The following is a 23,448-nucleotide window of genomic DNA, read 5'->3' as shown; positions in this document are numbered from 1 at the left end:
TATTTCCTGGCACTAATTCACATCCGCCTTTAAAGTATCTGTGCTTGTGTTCTTATAAGTGCTTGCAGCAATTTCTATTCAACCAGGTGTGTCAGAGGAGCTGAGGACATTCACTGATTCAAGGCAAAGAACAGAGAAAAATCAACCTAGTGGCTCCTGCGGGGGGTTATATATTACACTGAATATATTATTTTCCTTACATACAATGCTCACATTACAAGACTATCTCTTTCCGACATACAAAATATTTCTGTGGAAGGAATTCATCACAGGCTTGGTACATCAATAGAACAGAACAGAAAACAATAGATATTTTTTTTAAATAGAACATGAGAAGTTAAGCTGTTAACCATACAGTACCTTGCAAACAAGCAGAACTTCACATTCCTCTGATATCTCCCAGTACAAATATTCCTGGAAATGGGGGCCTGTACATTGGAGAAATTACACTAGGCATCAGAAACAGCTTTGGTTTGATTATTATTTATTTGTACATGTATTCGCTGAACTGATTGTAATTTTTTCATTAAATCATGTCTGTTTACTGGCTGATCATTGATACTTCTGAAGCCTCGTACACACGACTGAGGAACTCGACGGGCGAAACACATCGTTTTCCTCGTCGAGTTCCTTGTTAGGCTGTCGAGGAACTCGACAAGGCAAGTTTCTCCATTCCCGTCGAGGAAATAGAGAACTTGCTCTCTTTTTGGCTTGACGGGATCCTCGACAGTTTCCATGTCGAAAAAATGTACACACGACCGGTTTCCTTGGCAAAAAAAAATCCCAGCAAGTTTCTTGCTGGTTCTTGCCGAGAAACTCGGTCGTGTGTATGAGGCTTTAGTTGTACTGTATATTCCTGTTATACCTGTGTATACCTGTGCCTTGGGCATAAGAGGAAATTATGGCATATAGCTGCAGTAAGTCAGTTTTTTGTAACAACTTCGCTGTTTGGATTTCTGATAAAGAATAAGTATGGAGAGAATCATTTAAAAAGGGTTTAATATGTGTGGTGTGTGTTGAAATCACAGATGTTGAACCCTAACATATTGAGGGTAGGGCAAAAGGAAGCCACAAATATGTAGAAGTCAGATAGAAAAAGCAGTCTGCTTCTGATATAGAGTGGAAAACCCAATGGAATGCACGTACACTCCAGCAAATCCCAGAATTCCTATCCAAATATGAACAGTATAACAATATCTGGTTAAAGCAAAATTACTGCTACCACTGTCACTGCAGGGAATGGTCATGAGTGCCTCCATATTGTAAGAATATGTCAACCTGGTAGATTGTTCTCAGCTGTGGCAAATGGGATTACTAAGCCTCTCTGACTCCGATGCACCCCAACATATATAATATCTGATCAAATCCTGCAAACAGATATTCTGAAAACATGGCTATAGCCCTGTCTGCAACAAAACAATGATAGATAATGGTACATCAGGAAGTCCAGTAGTATCTTTTAATTTTTTTGAGATAAGTTGTACAGCATCTGAAGTTAAACCCTTGCATCAGCACCTAACTTTTTAGAGCCACTAGTAAACATAACATATTGCATAATAACAGCATCACATCAAAATGATGAACTATGTCACATTAATTCTGTGAAATATATGAATGATTACATTCTATAAAATGTCATGAAACTAATTTTAAAATGTTGGATATGATGAGGGTGTATGAAGCACTTTCATCAGAGCTATTACCATAAGGGAATGAATAGACAGTACTTTTCTACTTTACGTTAAGTGTAATGGTGTGTGTTCAAATTCCATTTTAAATGATAAATTCCAGCAATTACTGAAGGAGAAACTCATAGCATAATTTTTTTACGATTTACTGCAGTTGTGCCACTCTAATGAACCTGCCTCTTTAACGCAGGTGTGATATGGATAACACTTTAACCCCTACAACTAAAAGGCAGGACGTAATTTCATACTATTTTCTGTTTATCGTGTTTTCAATATTAACAAGCTGTGTTGAATGCATGTTAATTAGAGCAGCACTTGTTGAACTGTAAAAACAGATTTTTTTATGAATGTAGATCATTTAATTGATGCAATACTTATTATTATTCCATTATACCTTGCTTTCTAATGTATTCCTTCCTCTGGAACTCAGCTTCCGCTAGTACTGCCTTGAAGGCTGTGAATGTAAAGATAAAATGCATTAGAACTAAGCAATGTGCATAGATAAAAAAGACAAATTAAATATACAATGGCAAGTAAAATCATTCCTAAATTTTAGTTTTATTCTCAGAGAATAATAGCAAAGGCATTTTTGCATTACTAATGTTTTACATTAACTCGTTGATATAAGGGGACATTGTCGTTTTTAATGTTCTTGGAAAATTTAACCTGTAAACTGTAAATTCTGCCGCAAAAAAGGTAGAGGTATTTATAGTACCAACTATTTTATGCAGCACTTTACATATATTGTACTATTCATATCAGTCCCTGCCTTCAAGAAGCTTACAATCTATGGTCTCTATCTCACATGCATACATACACAAGATTACTTTGTAATCAAAAGCCAATTTTGGAGTGTGGAAGTAAACCCACACAATGTGAACATGCAAACTCTATGCAGCTAGCGTCATCATGGTTAGATTCAAACCAATGACCATAGGGCTGCAAGGCAGGAGTACTAACCATTCTGTTAGTTTTAACAAAAGAGGCACAGGCTTTTTTAGTACAGAAAGTGATAGGCATTCTTCCCAACAGAGAAACACGCAGTAATAAACGCTTGTTAGGTGATTACCTACTCTGCTAAAACCAAAGTGCTTTTTTGTTCTCTTTCTAGAGAAATTTCAAGACAAGAAGTAAGGAATATTTTCAGAAGAGACACAGGAAAGTGAAAAACTGTCATCAGCGGTTTTAACTCTTCCAACTGTGTTTTTTGCTTAAAGAGGAACTTCGCCCCCACCTAGCTATTTTTTTTTAATTCTCTGACAATTGCTTCTGTCACTGTGCTTCCTTGCCACCATTTTGTCCCAAAATCTTGCGCATGCACATACACACTAAATCATCTATGAGATCTTGCAGAGCCAGAACATTCCACATTTGCAGACACACCAGGCTGCTCTGCGAGGTCCTATAGACTTCATAGTGTGTCTGCACCCACACAAGATCACATGTTATTCTCCCAGAGAACAATGGTGGAGAAAGTAACCATGTAACAATTAAAAACATTTAAATAAAAAATCACAATTGTGTAAGAGGCAGGAGGAGCAGGCAGAAAAGAAACAGCCATATTAATGGGCGAAGGTCTGCTTTAAGTTACATGAAAAACCCTAAAGCAGAACCTCATCCAAAAGGGAACATTTGTGATTTAAGTCCACCCCCCCCCCCTGCAAAAAATCAACATGTCATATTTTGGGGGGGAGCAGGTATCTAGTTTTGACAGGTACCCAATGCCAACCCTAGGCAATCCAAGTGGAAGTTCTCCTCCACTCCCTCCCCTTATTCTTCTGTGACACATCACAGGTCCCAGAAGACTACAGGCATACCCCACTTTTAAGTACACAATGGGGTTTATTTACTAAAGCTGGAAAGTGCAAAAGCAAGTTCACTTCTGCATAGAAACCAATGAGCTTCTAACCCCAGCTTCTTCAATTAAGCTTTGGTAATATAATCTGGAAGCTCATTGGTTTTTATGCAGAAGTGAGTCTGATTTTGCGCTTTCCAGATTTAGTAAATAAACCCCATTGTGTACTTAAAAGTGGGGTATGCTTGTATTCAGAAAGCACAGCACGGCTCACTCATGCACAGTAGGCAGCCGGCTGTCAAGCCACAAGCAGCATAGCTGGCTGCCCACACTTAAGATGCTAGCACTGGGAACCTGAAGGCTAGTAAAAAACGAATCCAAGTGAGGATAGTGATGGTTCCCTGTACAGGTTAGTGTCCTGTTATTAAAAGTCAGCAGCTAGAGGATTTGTAGCTACTGACTTTTAATAGTTTTTTCTAGAGTTTAACAGTTTTAATGCTTATAATCAACTCCAAAATGACGACTGGTATTTCATGTAATTCTACAGTTTTATTCACGTTCATACAGATATCCATACCATCTCCAATGAGAACTAATGAAGACTGGTTCTTGGCTTTTCCATCCTGAATTTGTACAGTGTATGTGCCCTCATTTTCAACTGTAAATCTGTCCATGACCATCTCAATAACTCCAGCAGACTTATCGAATTTTATACTATGGCTCTAAAAAATAAGATGCAGAACACAGTGTGATTATTCACATTTCAATTTAGAATACAATCATAACATTTTACCTTGTAAATTTCAGTCACTGTAATATATCAAGTAGGATCATACTGATTTGTCTGAAAGATCACTTTTATATTTGTTTATGTAGACTGCAGATAAAAGATAGACCCATATACATACCAAACATACAGTGCCTTGAAAAAGTATTTATATATCTTGAAATTGTCTACATTTTGTCATGTTATAACCAAAAATGTAAATGTATTTTATTGGGATTTTATGTGATAGATCAACATAAAGTGGCACATAATTGTGAGGTGGAAGGAAAATGATAAATGGTTTTCAATTTTTTTTTACAAATAAATATGTGAAAAGTGTGGCGTGCATTTCTATTCACCCCCCCCCCCCCCGAGTCAATACTTTGTAGAACCACCTTTCACTGCAATTGCAGCTGCAAGTCTTTTTGGGAATGTCTCTACCAGCTTTGCACATATTGGGCCAGATTCAGATACATTTACGTTGCTCCACGGCAGCGTAACGTATCCCATTTACGTTACACCGCCGCAGGTTTACAGCGTAAGTGCCTGATTCACAAAGCTCTTACCTGTAAACTTGCGGCAGTGTAACGGAAATCCGCTCGGCGCAAGGCCGCCTAATTCAAATGGGGCGGGCACCATTTAAATTAGGCGCGTTCCCGCGCCAAACGTACTGCGCATGCTCCGTCGGGAAAATTACCCGACGTGCATTGCGCTAAATGACGTCGCACGGACGTCATTTGTTTAGACGTTAACGTAAATGGCGTCCAGCGCCATTCACGGACGACTTACGCAAACGACGTGATTTTTTAAATTTTGACGCGGGAACGACGGCCATACTTAACATTGATTAGTCGACCTAGAGGGCAGCCCTAATTTTACGATGCGTATCTCGACGAAAACAACGTAAAGTTAGAGCGACGGGTAATGCGGACGTTCGTGGATCGCCGTAACTAGTCATTTGCATATTCTACGCCGACCGCAATGGCCTCGCCACCTAGCGGGCGGGATAGAATTGCATCCTAAGATCCGACAGTGTAAGTCAATTACACCTGTCGGATCTTAGGGCTATCTATGCGGAACTGATTCTATGAATCAGCCGCATAGTAAGGACGGGCGGATCACAGAGATACGACGGCGTATCAGGAGATACGCCGTCGTATCTCTTTTGTGAATCTGGCCCCTAGAGAGTGAAATTTTTGCCTATTCTTCTTTGCAAAATAGCTCAATCTCTGTCTGATTGGATGGAGAGCGTCTGTGAAAAGCAATTTTCAAGTCTTGCCACAGATTCTCAATTGGATTTAGGTCTAAGCCATTCTAACACATATATATATATGTTTTGATCTAAACAATTCCATTGTAGCTCTGGCTGTATGTTTAGGGTAGTTGTCCTGCTGGAAAGTGAACCTCCACCCTTTATTTTGAAGCATCCATCTTCCCATCAACTCTGACCAGCTTCCCTGTCCCTGCTAAAGAAAAGCATCCCCACAACATGATGCTGCTACCACCATGTTTCACGGTGGAGATGGTGTGTTCAGGGTGATGTGCAGTGTTGGTTTTCTGCCACACATAGTGTTTTGCTTTTAGGCCAAAAAGTTCAATTTTGGTCTCATCTGACCAGAGCACCTTCTTCCACATGTTTTCTGTATCCCCAACATGCCTTCTTGCAAACTGCAAATGGGGCTTCTTATGGCTTTCTTTCAACAATTCTTCTTGCCAATCTTCCATAAAGGCCAGATTTGTGGAGTGCGCAACTAATAGTTGTCCTGTAAACAGATACTTCAACCTGAGCTGTGGATCTCTGCAGCTCCTTCAGAGTTACCATGGGCCTTTTGGCTGCTTCTCTGATGAATGCTCTCCTTGTCCAGAAGTTTAGGTGGACGGCCATGTCTTGGTAGGTTTGCAGTTGTGTCATACTCTTTCCATTTTCAGATGATGGATTGAACAGTGCTCCATGAGATGTTCAAAGGTTGGGGTGTTTTTTTTTTAAAACCTAACCCTTCTTTAAAATTCTCCACAACTTTATCCCTGGCCTGTCTGGTGTGCGCCTTGGCCTTTATGATGCTGTTTGTTTATCAATGTTCTCTAACAAGCCTCTGAGGGCTTCACAAAACAGCTATATTTACACTGAGATTAAATGACACACAGGTGGACTCTATATACTAATCAGGTGAAGTCTGAAGGCGATTAGTTCCACTAGATTTTAATTAGGGGCATCGGAGTAAAGGGGGCTGAATACAAATGCACGCCACACTTTCAGATTTTTCTTTACAAAAAATATTTGAAAACCATTTATAATTTTCCCTATACTTCACATTTATGTGCCACTTTGTGTTGATCTATCACATAAAATCCCAATAAAACACATTTATGTTTTCGGTGACAACATGATAAAATGTGGACAATTTTAAGGGGTAAGAATACTTTTTCAAGGCACTGTGTATGAGAAGATATGTTCTATCTGTATGTTCTGACATATCTAATAACAATCTTGGTGCATTTAAAAGGGGACTTAGGCCTATATATCTTGTAGGAAGCCAGAGAACTAATCTCTGAAATGGTTTCAGTGTCTGTGCCTATATATTTCAAAACCCTCGTATAGAAAAAAAATATTATTTCTATCATTATAGCATTAAGTGGTCATATTCGGGAATTTTCTATTATACCATTTTCTTTCCCTTGATCTTGTTGTTCTATACTTTGATGTGATATTTAGACAGTACCTTAATACAACACTAAAATACCTTTGTTGTTCAATACAATGAAATAAATATTGGCAACTATGAAACATTATAGTGATATACATAGCATAGACAAATAGTATAGAATTATAAAGTAAAGAATAAGGCGCTATACATGTTCATGTGAAAAACTGGCACAAAAAAAAACACTGCATCAAATTTAAATGTGCACATTAATGAAAAAATAAGAAAGCATAAAGTCCATAAGTGAATAAATCCCAACACCAGAACGGAATGCTCTGAGATAAAACTTCTAGATCTTCCACCACGAGTGCTCAGTATGAAGATGGCCACTCACCAGAGCTGTTTGACACCTTTTTACAGGACAGTCAAAAAATACTTTGGGAACACCAGATTGGTTCCGCTAATGGCATAAATCCACTCCAATGGCCACTCAGGAAGGGGATTTAATGTTGCCTGGCCTGGCATTAGGTGTAAACAGCATGTGGGAGTCAGCTGATCCCCGAGGGTGGCATGCGTTCCATGTCTCGCTCTGAAGGGCAAAGCCTGATGTGGGGTATCAAATATGGACCCGGAAATGATGGATCCTCTGCTTCTACATATGTTTCACCGTGAATGGCTCTTCAGAACATGTATCGCGCCTTATTCTTTACTTTATAATTCTACACAGTTTAGTGATTTGTTCACTTTAAAGGGGGCAGCTGTTTGTTTGATCCCCAAAAGGCGCCATTTTGTTGGTATACTTTTTCATAGACAAATAGTATACTGATATCTGACTTTCTAATATGGACAGCATCTTTCAAAACTTGTTTTTTTGGGTGTACAGTATACAAAACGTATAGATAGACAGAGTTATCATCTGCTAGAAGAATCCCAACAAATTTAAGAAGCATTCTGTGAACTTAAAGGGGTGTTCCGGTCATTTTTAATGTTTATTAAAAGTCAGCAGCTACAAAAAGTGTAGCTGCTGGCTTTTGATAAACATACACTCACCTGCTCCACGTTCCAGCGATGCGCCGGCCGGGGCTCCGCTCCTCTCCCCCCCTCTCCGGCTGCCGTCTTCAGTGTGGGCACCCGCCTTTCGGCTTCACGGCCGGGCACCCACTGCGCATGTGCGAGCGGCGATGCGCCATCCGATTGGACAGGTGATCACCTGGGACCTGTCACGTGTCCCAGGCGATCGCCTAGAGGGAGGGGCTGCCAAAAGGCGATATGACATATCGCCTTAGCAGCCCCTCGCGGAAGGAGGAAGTGGGACAGGAAGTCCCACTCCTCCTGAAGCCCCCACTCCCCCCCCCAAAAAAACATGCCAAATGTGGCATGTAAGGGGGCGAGGAGTGGAGTAAGCGGAAGTTCCACTTTTGGGTGGAAATCCGCTTTAACCCAAAGACTTATCGTATATACTGTAGGAAAAATTGTATTATATAATAAACTTATAAATCTATTTGAGTTTTAGTCTTAGACCTCCTGTATAGCTTTAATGCTTATATCATAATGAATAAGTTAAGAATCTCTGTAGATGGCTACAAACTAGTCTCCATTTAGGAGATGTCAAACTGAGCAGTGTTGCATGCCAACACAACTAAAATGATTGCACGCAGCGCACAGCATTAATTGATTCATAAAGTTAGCATTATTAGCAAGCATGTTGAAACAGAAACACATCTCTCCTGAATTTGAATTAATTGAAAGAGAAATGATTAGGAACTAGTCATTACTATCTTTCAGTTACCCTGTAGGATTCACTGTGGATATTCTCAGTCATATTACATAGCCTTTATCTATTCATATTTGTGTTTGTCCAATAACTCTTACAGAGCGCACCTTGTCTTTATACTTTAATTTGCCTTATAGTCATAAATGATTTGTGTAATACTTCCCGTAGCCATTTTAGCAGTGGGCTTTCATAATGACTATAAATTGACATAGCAATAGCACTCAAGCATGGCAAAGCAAATGTAACTGGTTATAGAATGCTTTATTTCTAAACTGATTTGTACATTTGTTTTATGCCCATATTCACAATGTTGTTTCAAAGCTTTAAAAATATGGCATTGTGATTCTTTATTTAATGGATTGTGACAAGGATTAATGAACTCATTCATCTCCAAATAATACCCCATAAAACCTTTTCCAAAGCATTCTAATATTGTATAATAATTTGCTATGGTGGGTCTTCAGATTGATGCTGCAAAGTACTCGCCATCCTTATTAGTTTACAATGATCAGGCTATTTATATTTAGAGAGCTTTGTTATGCCAATAAGTTTGTGGAACCAACCTAATTAATGATGCATTTATAAGAACTCAAAGTATTATATCCTCTGCACAACAAAACAACCTTTCCAACCAAAGCACTGTATGCAAGAAATTCACATTGTGTTACAAAAAAAAGACATTGCTTTAGGGGAAATAAAACAATAATCATATCTACTCCTTGAGGGGAAAACACCAATGAATTTAGAGATTATGTAACAGATCAATATTAGCTGCAGCTTATTATACAGATCAATATCCAAATACCTGCACGCTTCCTTTTGGCAAAGAAAATATTACAATAATCCTTTGCTGATACTGCTGTACATTAACTGTTTATATTGTAAAAAGACATTGGATTTTGGAAAACTGGATTCATTTGATTCTGGTACTTTGCAACTGTGTTGTGAGTCATCAGATTACCCTGAAAGCAATTGGTGTAATTCTTCTTAAGGGACCCATAGCCCATTCCATTGCAATAAGCTACGATATTAAGAAGAAGTAAGATTTGTGCAGAGAAACAGCATTTTTTACAGTGGTAAATTGAAAGTCAATTAAAGTGATATCAGCAGGGATAACGAAGGATACGCACCTCACTGCTTTTAATCTCAACATCATTCACAACAAACCGGTAGTTTGTTTCTGCAGAGAGGTGTTGGGATTCAATCCAGAAGCGTACCCTGCCTTTTTCCAATATTTCATAAGTCAGTTCTGACTTAAGAGGAATAGCTAAAATAGAAAACAAGTTGTGCTTGTTAATACAATTTGAACTGCATTCCATACACATGGCATCTATGCATATCATGACATGCAGACAAAAAAGAGGTAGACTCTCTATAACAGTGCAGTATTTTGATCAGGCATTTTTAATCACTGTAGTGGCACATAATGACACTCTCCCATAAGATAACCACACACAGCAAGATGCAAATAACTTTGGTGCCAACATGTAGCATATGGGACTAAATGTGGTAGATATGGGGTGCAATATCTATATTTGTGGAATGAACATGTTTCACTTATGAGTAGAATAAACCCAATATTGCCAGGCCTCCCAGTAGAAGGATTTTGATAGAAAGAAGGGAAACCCTACAACAGACATTCTTAACCACTTGCCGACCGCTGTACTCCGATATACATCGTCACAATGGCAGAGGTGGGCAAATGGGCATACCTGTACGTCCCCTTTAAATCACAGCAATAACTGTGTGGCCACCAGCGCCCTAGAAACCAAGAATATCATTGGTTGCTAGGATACTGGCAGCTGCAAAGTCATTAGTTGTCTTAAATGGGTGACCTGTGCAAATATAGGTAATAGCTAATATAGGAACAACATAACTGGTAATCCATAATCCAGTAAGCACATGCACTTTTGCCCCCTTGGGGGAAATAATTGCACAGGTCACCCATTTAAGACACAGGGGTATTTTTTTGTCTAATTTACGCAGTTTTTAAGTATATATATATATATACATATATACACATTTGTACATTTATATGTACACATAGGGGGACACACAAAATATATTTTTTGTATGCACACAGTTATGCTGCACAAGATAACACTTTTTTAGGGCTATAAAAACAGGTACTCGCCAGTTGTGGGTTTAATTAATAGGTTAGCGCAATCCACTTATTGCTTAAATACGTAAAAGTAAGCTATTGTGCGCTCAACTCTTATTGAAATTGCAATGCATCCCATGCACGTGCCTGAAACACAGCTCATTGACCTCTTATTGCAAAGTAGTTCTAAATACAATCACTACTACTCATATACAGCTCCACAAGTATCATCCTGGCTCTGTTATTTATGATTCCACTTTCCACTCACATGTCAAGCATTAAAAAATGCCCAGAGTGTAAAGCAATAAAAAATATTTTTCAAACAAAGCATAGAGTATTCACTTTTGTGGGCGCTGTACCTGCACTAGCACTTAAGGCTTGTGTATTGCCTCAGGCTCTGAATAGTCAAAGCAGAGTGGCAACGTCTAGACTAGCTGGTAGCATCTGATATTACATGTACCTACTCACTCAGTATGTTTCATCCAATGGACCTCAAGAGTAGAGTGCATCAGGCTACCTAAGTTACCAGTTATTTCACTTCCTCATTCTGTCACGATCAGTCTTAACTCCTGCTGTTCCAGCACTGCTGAGTTTTACTATTCCTGCCCCACATTGTGCTTAATTCTTTCTATATATAACTCTCTCCCAGAATCTCAGCGCAGCCTAGCACCTATCTCCAAGGTTTGGCAAATGATTATTCTATTTTTATACTAATATTTAAATAAAATCTAACCATACAAACACCCTAATTCAGTATCCATATTGATAAAGTATATACTAAAATGGAAATAAATACAATTTAAATGAAAATAGATGTTTAAAAAATATGTTTTCCACTAAAAGGAATAGGTACAAAAGTCCACTCAAGCTCTTTCATATTAAAAAAAACTATTAAGGCCAGTTCACACCAGACGCAGTTCTGTTCAGTTCCGTGTGCTTTTTTTTCTGCACAAAATGCATGCACAGTGTTTTCCATGTATTCCAATAGCTCTAGTTGGCTCTAGTTCACACCATGCAGTCAGTTTTCGGTCAGTTTCTGCTCCGAAAACAGATGAGAAGTTCAAGACTTGGTGTTGTGGAGGTTTTAAACTACACTGATCATCGGTCCACTGTGGGAGAAATTTTGGCTCTCGGATATCCTGCCACACAAGCCCTTGGCTGGGGAGTAAGCCATCTGCCGTCAGAAGATCTCTAGTTGGGATCTTCCCCTCTGGTAAGGGGCAGTGTGATTATAAGGTGGAGGAGTCTTGTCAATCCATGCACTATTCAGAGGTTTTCTTGCATTGATGTCACTATCTGCTTGAAGGAGAACGATATTTCACTGCTATCAAATATCATCAGATGCACTTTTTTGTGTTTTGAAAAACAGACTTATTTTTCACCTTTTACTTTTGGTTTATATATTATTTTGTAATCATTGGGACATTTCATCTCACCTATGGGGCAAATCATTTGTTCCATGTGAATTAATTTTATTTGTACCATATCACTATGTGTCAAAGATACTAGAGTGTTCACATTAATTGCGCAGCTTGTTTTCCATTGTACATAAAAAACACTGTGCATGCATTTTTAGTGCAGAAAAAAATGCACACAAAACTGTACGGAACTGTGTCTGGTGTGAACTGGCCCTAAGGTATAAAGCAAAACCTTAAAATAAAAACCATATATAGAAACATGTAGGCTAGATTCACACCTATGCAGTTTTAGTGCTTTTTGCATTTTGCTGATTTGCACTACAGTCCATTTTACATGGTTTCCTATGGAACACGTTCTGTAGAGCAAATCTGCAAAATGAAAAAAGCACTAAAAATGCATAGGTGTGAATCCAGCCGTAACAGAAAGTTCTTGGTTGCACAGAGTATTCTTGATTTTTATGGTGGAGGTTCAAGTTCAGGAGGGCTGTTTCTGATTAAAAGCTTCATGTTAACATTATTGATTATTATAATATCACCAATTGATTGTTATGTGGTACTTGTTTTCACATTTAAATAGAAGTGTGTGCATTTAACTACAATTCAATCAACACAGAGTATTTTTGTAAGCCGTTACAGGATATCCAAGTGGATAATTTAACTTAGCAGCTTTGGGGGGGGGGGGGCTGGGCTGGGTTTTTGGGGTGAGTGAGCAGGGTTATTTAAAGGAGTTTTGTCTTTTTTAATTTTGCCCTTTCAGCCTTAATAAAAAGAGCTGCTCCCTGCTGAAAGGTAATTATTGCTTTTTTTTTATTTTTGCATTGGTATATAGTACCCAGGTCCCTAAAAATGGGGTGAAATTATTATTAAAATTGCTCTCTTGTTGACCCACTGACTCCCATTCAATGGGGTTCACATAATTTGCGGATGCCCTCAAACTGAACCAAAGAAGAGATTTGCTCATTACTTGTGCTGACATTTCATCACAACAAGCTAAGACAAGAGTTCTACTTACTTGGATTTCTGATTTCATGGCTTAGAGCCATCAGGCGTTCAAGTTCTAGGACAAAAAAGAAAAATAGTTTACATTCATAATAAATTACCAGATCTTATAAATGATTATATCTTATATCATATTATTTAGGAAATATTTACAAGCAAATGCGAGTTTATTTTTTATTTTATTTTATATGTTGTACTTTATAAAATGTTTCCAGCTTTACTTTACAGTATGCTGCATTCATTTACTATTGATGTATAACAGTATACATTATTAGAATCACAATCACCATAGGATAGAGTTAAATTTAGATTTGGCCATAGTGTCAAAAGGCAATGCTCTTACCATCGGGATCCATCACAAAGCTAGATGATATGCCATCCGTATCACTAACTGCCACTGAGTATGTGCCCAAATCATCCTTGTCTGGGTCTTTAAAGTAGAGTTTGGAACTGAAAATAAAAGAAGAGCAAGAGTAATAACATATTCCCTATGTTTGATGATTACATTCAGGGCACAATTTGGTGAGGATTAAAGACATACTTTTCTTCAATGGTTTCAGCTTTGAATTTTTGGTCATCACTAATTTCTTCATAAGATTTGCACCAGGTAAACTGAGATGCTTCAGAGATTTCAGAGCAATTGTATGAAAGGTAAATACTCCCTTCTTCGTCCACACCAGCAGTGATCTCCTGGACACCTGGTGCAAAGGAAAAATGACAGTCAGTGATCCCAAAACAGTTCTACCAACAAAAATTATATAGTTATAATGGTAGATCTGTCTTAATGGAGGTACATGTCATTTTGTTAAGTATGCAAATTAGAAAGAAAGAACGTTGAATTCTCTTAATTTAACTAAAGCTACGTACATTGCCACTCAATGATATGCATACAACAATATGACTTTTTATTATTTGGTGTTGTACTGAGTTTTCTTCCTTCAGTTCTTGAAATACACATACCTGATCTTGCATGGACAAATACTGGCTCTGAAATATCAGATGGTCTACCAACTCCTGAAGCGTTAACAGCTCTGATTTGGAAAACATACGTTTTTCCTTCCTCCAGTTCTTTGACCTGGACATCAACATAAAATGAAGCTTTAAATTAAAGAACAATTCTAGGAAAGTTTTAAAAAACTTAAATTTACTCTTCTATTTCTTCAAAAGACATAACATAAAGTTGAATGAGCCAGTATTACCTATCAACCATTTTGTGAGTCGTCATATACCCTCCTGAAAGTTGAAGTAAGGCCTACAGTATATGTTTGGTTAACTGATGAGTTAGTGTGTGTGTGTGTGTGTGTTAGGCCCCTTTCACATGTGCGGACCGTATGTCTGCTTTTTCATCCATGCATTTGCAGTTGAAAAAGGGACATACATTGGTCCCTATGTGATTGCGGGTGTCAGCGGATAAACATCCGCTGACACCCGTAATCACCCGCCACCGCAAAGATCCGATATTGCGGACGGAAGAAAACCCAATTTTTTTCTTCCGTCTGTGGATCGGATCGGATGAACACGGACACAAGGTCCTTGTTCATCCGATTCCCCCATAGGGGAGAGCGGAAAAAAGACAGGGCGGTCCCTGCACAGTGTGCGGGGACCGCCCTGTCAGCCGCCGGCTCAGCGGGGATATACAGAGCGATCCCCGCTGAGCTTACGGACACACGGAGGCGGATCATTACTGATCCGCCCCGTGTGAAAGGGCCCTAAGGGGGTTAGAAGAGCATACACAAGCATGGAAGCTAAGGATAGTTGTTGATCTTGATGATATTCTTAGTAGCCTAAAAAGCTCTAAATAGCAAAGTTTCGCTATCAAGTCATAGCACAGCTGGAGTATGAGGAACTGAAAAATATAAGCCCAAAAAGAAAAAAGAAACTCCAGTTCTTAGTAAAAATACATTACAGAATCGGGCCTTAAAAGCATTACTTTACTAACCTTCCCAAAATTCTACATACCTTGCAACAACAGCACACTGAATAACTGCAAGGCCATATAAATGCTTATACTTTTGTGTTTAGAACATAGTATGCAATAAACAAGAGATAGCTTGTTTGTGCTAACTGTGACTGGATTAGGTCTAGATAAACAGGAATATTGACTGACCAAATGCAGAGCAAAACAAATAGGTTGATTTACTAAAAGCAAATATTCTTCAAGTGTATTTTCTCAAGATCTGAGGGGAAGCTCTAAAATGAGGAGAAACTCTGCTGATTTCTAGCATCCAATCATCTACAGTACAAGAAAAAATGTTGTTTTTTTTTTATTTTCCTTGCATGATGATTAACCTGCCTGGCGGTATTCCCGAGTCTGACTCGGGTTAGATTTTCATGCTGCGAGCGGTAACCCCGAGTCAGATTCGGGCTCGCCTCGCTGTATCCACAGGAAGTATTTACTTACCTTGTCCCTGGATCCAGCGATGCCACCGCACTGTGTGAGCGAGCGGGACCTCGCTCGATTCACACAGCGTCCTCCTGTGCAGCCGATCTCCGTTCCCTGCGACGTTACGACGCACGGGAGCGGAGATCGGTGCCAAATTCAAAAACGTAAACAAACACATTACATACAGTATACTGTAATCTTATAGATTACAGTACTGTATGTAAAAAATACACCCCCCCCTTGTCCCTAGTGGTCTGCCCAGTGCCCTACATGTTCTTTTATATAATAAAAACTTTTCTTTCTGCCTGCAAACTGTAGATTGTCCATAGCAACCAAAAGTGTCTTTTTATGTCAAAAATGGTTTTAGAGCAGCTAAAAAACAGCGATAATAAATTATAATCACTTGCAGAATTGTGCGATAGCGATTTGTGGGGAAATTCGTCATAAAAAAAAAAAAAAATGACAGCAACAATTCTGCAACTGAGCAAATTTCAGTGATTTTGATTTGATTACATTATTGAATAATTTGTATTATAATTATATTATTATTTGTTATAATTATTTATAATTATTTATTATATTATAATTTATAATTTTGTTTTTAAAAAAATGTCAAACCCGGGATGCCTATTAGAATCTTGTTAGGTCAGATTTAAGGGAGTTATTTCTAAAAATTACAGGCCTACAATATAAAAAACGCCAAATTTCCTTGCAAATAATGGTACCGCTTTCAGCACCTTTTTTCTGAAAGAATCATACCACCAGGGAGGTTAAGTATTCTTTGCAAAGTGAAGCTTGACCTCATTTACTAAGGTCTGGAGTGCACAGTATATTTTCCTTTAGTAAATCAACCACAAAATCTGCCATTAAACTACTAACATACCCCAAATGGTTTAGAAAAGTCAAATATGTTTTCAACATACTGGAATTGTCTATCAGGTATACCTTTAGGTAGCGGTGTGCTGTTGCAGTCTGGTTCACTCTTGTCCACTCTTCTGCATTCATTTCTTTGTATTCTACAAAATAGCCTGCAATGGTGCTGCTTCCTGAATATACTGGTTCTTTCCAAAGAATCACAAGAGAATTGTTTCTGACCTCACAGAATGTAAGATCATATGCTGGCCCTATAATAATAAGAAAACAGTGCAAAATTTGAATTTGTGTCTCTACTGCTGATAAACTTAAATGTACTGTAAACTGCATGAACTTGTAACTGGTGTGGCGTGCTTTACCAATGCAAGGTATACAGGTTCACTTCAATGGTGGCACCATCGACTACACCGTCTCACATTTCCTACACTACCAGATATGGGTTAGAATGTGACTCCTTTCCCAGTGTACCATGTGACAAGGTGTGCTAAAGTACCCAGTAATGACACATAGGTGAAGGAAGAGAGTCTCAACTATTTACATGGGCCTATTTTTCTCTCTAATTACTGACTGTAAAAAAAATAGGTGGCATATCTATAACAGAGCTAGCCTTGGACTTCAGCTAAGATGATGTTTTGTGGCGACACTGTCCTAAATATTGTACAGTCTCCAACTAAATTAACAATAGTCTGAGGATACAATTGGGTTGATTATCTAAAGGCAAAAAGGTTGTTCACTTTCCAAAGGAGTTTTCCCTTAGTTTAGTAAATGAGGGGAAGCTCTGCTGACTTCCATCACCCAATCATGTGGAATCAAAAATACTATATATTTTTTTCCTTGAGCATGATTGGGTATTCTTTGCAAATAGATTTTTTACCAGATTCACAAACTAAGGAAAACATTCATTACAAAGTGAAAATTCCCTTTCTAAGTGAATAGCCTAAATGCCTTCAGTAAATTGGGACACTTCTGTCCAAAACTGAAATGTGTGTATAAATTATGAACATGACTAAATAAGAAGCTACGTCCCACAAAAGAGTTAAGCAACAGAAGATATAAATATTTAGTTATATGTATGCACATGATTATGTTATATGAGGTAGAGCTGCACGATTAATCGTCAAGAATCATTATCGCAATCTTTTTCCCGTTGCGATTCTTGACACAGGGTTTCACGATCTTTGACATGAAAATAATTTTCTCTCTGCACTTTGGTATGCAAAGAATTTCCTCTCTGCTCTCAGCCAAAAGTCAAAGGCCCGGATTCAGAAAGAAGTTACGCTGGCGTATCTATTGATACGCCGCGTAACTTCTAGGATGCACCGGCGTATCTTTTTTCTGTATTCAGAAAACAAGATACGCCGGAATTTTGCTAAGATCCGACTGGCGTAAGCCTCTTACGTGGTCGTATCTTAGTTGCATATTTATGCTGGCCGCTAGGTGGCGCTTCCGTAGATTTACGCAAGGAATATGCAAATTAGGTAGATATGCCGATTCACAAACGTACGTACACCCGGCGCATTTTTTTACGTTGTTTACGTAAGGCTTTTTCCGGCTTAAAGTTACCCCTCATAAAGCAGGGGTAAGTCATGTTAGGTATGGACGTCGGAAACGTACGAACAGCGTCGTATTTTACGTCGTTTGCGTAAGTCGTCCGTGAATGGGGCTGTACGTAAGTTACGTTCACGTCAAAAGCATTGACTATTTGCGACGTGATTTTGAGCATGCGCACTGGGATACGTCCACGGACGGCGCATGCGCCATTTGAAAACAGCATCAATTACGTGGGGTCATGATAGTTTAACATAAAACATGCCCACTACCAGCCAAATTTGAATTAGGCAGGCTTACGCCGACACATTTACACTACGCCGCCATAACTTAGGGCGCAAGTTCTTTCTGAATACGGAACTTGCGCCCTAAGTTACGGCAGCGTAGTGTATCTGAGATACGCTACGCCCGCCGATAGATACGATAATGTATCTGAATCTGGCCCAAAGTCTAGGCAATCTGCCAAGTCTGGGCAGCCTGCCACGTTTTGAAAACATTCTTTATCAGTGGAAAGTTAAGTCTAAACATTGTATCACATTGACTTTAACATCAAAGGAATAAACTTCTGTATGTAAATTAGGAATGTTTAACTACTTAAACACCAAACCTTTTTCTGACAGCTCTTTTCAAGTTAAAATCATATTTTTTTTTGCTAGAAAATTACTTAGAACCCCCAAACACTATATACATTTTTTGTAGAGACCCTAGAGAATAAAATGGCGGTTGTTGCAATATTTTATGTTGCACCACTGTATTTGTGCAGCAGTCTTTTTAAATGAAATTGTTTTGGAAAAAATTACTTTAATGAATTAAAAAAAATTACTAGCCAGTAAAGTTAGCCCATTTTTTTTTGCATAAATGTAAAAGATTTTACGCCGTGAGAATTGTGAGAGAATCGTGATCTTCATTCTAAGCAAAAAAATCGTGATTCTCATTTTGGCCAGAATCGGGCAGCTATAATATTAGGTATTACACATAGTTTTACCACAATGCACATGATTTTGCAGTGTGAGCTATGGGATAATAGAATTAAAACCAGCTTTATGTAGCAAGTATTATTATATCTGTGAAGTTATGTGTAATATGTTCCTTATACAGTGCAATTTTTAATTCACTATCCAGATTATGTAGCCCCAAACAAACACATACAGAATAACTTTAATTGCATTTTGTCACATGAACCTGAAAAAGACAATATACACTATGGCACCTCTTTGCACCAGACTGTAAATGACAGGACCCTTATCTTTCAAGCTACATGACCTCCTATTTATTTACAAATTCAGTATGCTTCCTTTTCTCACCAAAACTAGATTTTTCAGTTGAAAATTAAGTAGCTGTACCAGGTTATGATCTAATCTTTTTTTTTTTTTTTACAGAAAATAACTTGGAAATAACCATCTCAGTGTCATGAAAATATCACTCTAGGAAATGGAGTTCTTTGCTGTGCCAGCAATACATCATACAAAATAATATATTGTACTTTCTTACATAGATACATATAAAATGTTTACATACAGTATTCAGTAATAGAGCATTTTTTTTCTGATGCAGAATACCAGTATGTAGAGATAAAAAAGGAATGAACATGGTACTGGACTATTCTATATTCACATCAATGATAACATGAAAACTCCAAATATGATAAAGGTGGGTGTATGGTTTGCTCTGTAATGTATTGAATTGAGTATTTTAATCTCTCACAGTGTCCAAAACTGCATCTGATACATAAAATATATGTAGCTGTTTGTTGTCACAAGGGTAATGTTATTACTTTCTGAGCTAAATCCAATGTACTTTATACAGAAATGGAAATTTTAGATGGATGAAGATAACATAGAGTTCACCATATGTTTGACAATTCTGCATGCTACTGCACTAAAGTTTCAAAAACTGGAATGTGCTAAATATTCTGCCTTTTGAAATTACCATCTGTTTAATGACCAGTAGAAATCAAAATAAATTATTGAATATCATAGGCCACAGACATTTATTGTATCATTTTGTATATGCGTGTTCACCTAGGTCACACCAGGGTCCCATAAAATCTCTGTGTATAGGGAATATCGAAAATAAATTGGAAATCCACTATAATACGGCACAACACAATGATCGAAATGCAGTAATCCATATATTCTAAGTCAGGGATGTCAAATTAAATTTCATTATGGTTGTCCTAAGGGCCGGTTTTATCTGTAAGACTATATAAATTCATCCAGGGATTTTTTTTGTCACATAAAAGGTGCAGAAACTCAAAGAGACTTTCCCTATTTTCTGCTACACTGCCCCCTCCCCCCAACCAGCCTGAATGCATTGAATGGTGGGTGTGGCCAAATTGCACTAGCAATGGGAGGATCTTGAAGGGGCAACAAATACCGGGAGGTATGTTTAGTGTGGATTTCAGGGGTGCCCTATGCACAGAGTGAAGTTTCAGGGGATCTCTGCATACAAAGTGTGGAGTTCAGAGGTGTGCTACATACATAGTGCGGAGTTCAGAGGTGTGCTATATACATAATGCAGGGTTCAGGGGTGCGCTATGTACCAAGTGCAGGGTTGGGGAGTGTGCTACATACAGATTGAAAGGTTTAGGGGTATGCTATGCATAGTGTGCAGGCTTCAGCTCTCTTTCACAAGATATCCACATCTCACTTCCACCCCACCTTGGGTCTGACCTCTGCATCACTCCCCCCCATCCCCCACCTTTGTATACATCTCCCTCCACAGCCTTCAGAAGAAGGCTTTTGTGTTTACAATTGACAGTGGTGAGCAGGAAGTGGAGGGCAAGAGCTGGAGGTGGCAGAGCATAGTTCCACCATGTTACAGCTTAAAAACTGGGTATGAGGGCCACATGAAATGGGTTGGTAGACCAAATTAAGCCCATGGGCCTTGTGTTTGACACGTGTTCTAAGTCATCCAGAACCCCCCCCCCCCCCCGCCATTACTCCTTAGTTTAGGACCCCATGATATTGATGTACTTTGATGCAGTAGCGGGCTTAGCACTATATGGTGTGACCAAATCCCAATATTTCGAATATGTTCAGGTGTTTTAAATAGCCGTGCATGATTTGATGTCATTTTTGTATGTGTGCGCTATAATCATTTTTTTCACTGTTTGTTGGTCTTTTGGTCTTATAGCAGCACCATCTGTTGTTTGTACTAAGTCATCCAGAAATCACCTTTTTTTAACTAAAAATAACTGGTTAAAGCAGATTTTTTTTGTCAACTGTATCTATAGAGTAAAATGAAACTAACCATACTTCTAGCCCATAAAAAAACATGAAACTGCCTTAAAAATTCAGTAAGCAATTTTCAGCATTTGTCATGACTATCAAAAATATGCACATTATCAGTCCTAATTCCATATTAGTGTGCATTACAAGAAAGTTGAAAACTGATAAAAAATGGCCTTGTATATGAAGGGATGGTAAAAAAAAAAAAATTTGAGTAGTATAGCTGTCATTGATGATATAACATATCTGCCACATTGTGCTCTGCTCTTGTGACATTGTGTCTTCTAATAAAATAACTTGTTTTCTCTGCATGCAGAATTGTTTTCTTGTGTCTAAGTAATGTTAGTGATGCAGCTTCCTACAATTTATCATCTAAAACTCATCAATAATAAACATATTTTAACACAATGAAGACATAAAGGGCAGATCTTGACAATGAACTAAATATTAGCTTTTAGTAGCTTATGATATGAGGAACTAATTAAGTTTAGTCGTTGATATATCCCATAAAACTACTCTCTTACAAAATTATTGCTAATTGTTGGGTATGTCCTAACAACTGGTGATAAGTCAAATCAACTTTAGATCAAAGCATGCACTAAATTATTCTTATTTCTTAGGAAAATGCTGAAGATCATTTGAGAGAATTTTTCTAGCATGCTTCGACCCCATACACAAAGTTTGAGTTTTACCCATGGCTTAGCAAGATTTAGAAATTTCTTACCAGTCATTTATTTCTCACTGGATACAATGGGTTAATGCAAGACATAGGGTCAGGACCAAACATGTATGAACAGAATAGGTCATACCTGGCTCTGGTGATGTCCATGCCTCACATTTAAAGTGTTCACTTGGATCAGAGGGAAGACCAAGCCCAGCGAGATTAGATGCAGCTATCTTAAATTCATAGAAAGCACCCTCTTCCAGATTCTCCACCTGGCAAAAGTCAAGATACAAAGTGCATACTGTTACTGTCTAAGTAAATTACACTTTATATACATGCAAATGACATCATTAATAAATATTACTGTTGTGCAAACAAACAATTTACTCTTAAAGTGTATGTAAACTCTTACAATGTAACATTCTTATTTGCTCCCTTTGATATGTTAAATATATGATTAAAAGCAATTTTCATATAAGCTCATAATTTTTCCTCCAGTCCATCAGTCCCTCCCCTCATGCCAGGAGCTAGGTGTAATCCTGGACTCTGACCTGTCCTTTCAGCCCAAAATCCAATCACTGTTCAAATCTTGCAAACTTCACCTCCGAAACAAAATATGCCCCTTTCTAACCGTTGACACCACTAAACAACTTATTGACTCCCTTGTTATTTCTCGCTTTGGCTATTGTAACTCCCTCCTCCTTGGCCTACCTTTCCTCATGCCACCCCCACTTCAGTCTATAATGCATGCCACTGCCAGACTCACCCCCCTTCCAACCATTCAGTATCCGCCACTCCTCTCTGCCAATCCTTCCACCTATTACCCAATGAATAAAATTCAAAACACTAACAATAACATACAAAGTCCGTTATAACTCTGCCCCGAGCTACATCACCAATCTTATCTCCAAATACCACCCAAACCGTCCTTTCTGCTCCTCCCAAGACCTTCTAGTTTCCTTGTCTCCTCCTCCCATGCTCATATCCAGAACTTTTCCAGAGCCTCTCCCATCCTCTGGAACTCACTACCCCAATCTATCCAGCTATCTCCTGCTCTCTCCACTTTTAGGTGATGCCTGAAAACTCATTTCTTCAGAGAGGCCTATCCTCTACAACCAAATCTTCTACTTTCCTCATCAGTTCATCCATCACAGTTAGTACCTTTTGTTTCACCAGCCCCTCCCCTTAGATTGTAAGCTTGCAGGAGCAGGGCCCTTCTAACCCTCTTGTATTGATTGTACTGTTGGCGTATTGTCTCCCTTTATATTGTAAAGTGCTGCGCAAACTGTTGGCGCTATATAAATCCTGTATTATAATAATAATACATTTTGTTACATTGTTGGGGGATTGAAAAAAGACATAAGTACAAGTACAAGAACATCTAGTTCAACCAATAGAAAAAAAAAAATAATACCATTATTTAAATAATAGTAATAGTAAATTGAAAACCTCCATTTGCAGAACCCTATACCCACATATGATCAAGAGAAAGGCAATTAAAAATAAAACCTTAAAATATGGTCCAATTTGCTCCAATGAAGAAAACTATTAACAACTCACTAAGATT

The 23,448-nt window shown here is 38.3% G+C and overlaps 1 protein-coding gene across 2 annotated transcripts in view; it reads right to left on the bottom strand.

Annotated features, from left to right (window-relative positions):
* Nucleotides 1–23,448, bottom strand: part of MYOM2 (myomesin 2) — a 218,157-nt gene that overhangs the window by 43,767 nt on the left and 150,942 nt on the right. For both annotated transcript variants that reach the window (XM_040349806.1, XM_040349807.1), the window contains 10 exons: nucleotides 22,027–22,153; nucleotides 16,512–16,690; nucleotides 14,144–14,258; nucleotides 13,725–13,881; nucleotides 13,527–13,633; nucleotides 13,197–13,241; nucleotides 9,796–9,932; nucleotides 4,061–4,205; nucleotides 2,083–2,142; nucleotides 361–428 (listed from right to left, as the gene is read on the bottom strand). In XM_040349806.1, the coding sequence (XP_040205740.1) occupies nucleotides 361–428; nucleotides 2,083–2,142; nucleotides 4,061–4,205; nucleotides 9,796–9,932; nucleotides 13,197–13,241; nucleotides 13,527–13,633; nucleotides 13,725–13,881; nucleotides 14,144–14,258; nucleotides 16,512–16,690; nucleotides 22,027–22,153 (1,140 nt within the window). The remainder of the gene's footprint in view (nucleotides 1–360; nucleotides 429–2,082; nucleotides 2,143–4,060; nucleotides 4,206–9,795; nucleotides 9,933–13,196; nucleotides 13,242–13,526; nucleotides 13,634–13,724; nucleotides 13,882–14,143; nucleotides 14,259–16,511; nucleotides 16,691–22,026; nucleotides 22,154–23,448) is intronic.

This window comes from Rana temporaria, chromosome 4 (genome assembly GCF_905171775.1).
Source record: "Rana temporaria chromosome 4, aRanTem1.1, whole genome shotgun sequence".
Classification (NCBI taxonomy): domain Eukaryota; kingdom Metazoa; phylum Chordata; class Amphibia; order Anura; family Ranidae; genus Rana; species Rana temporaria.
Note: the sequence above shows the minus strand (reverse complement) of the source record. Positions and strands in the feature narration are given on the sequence as shown.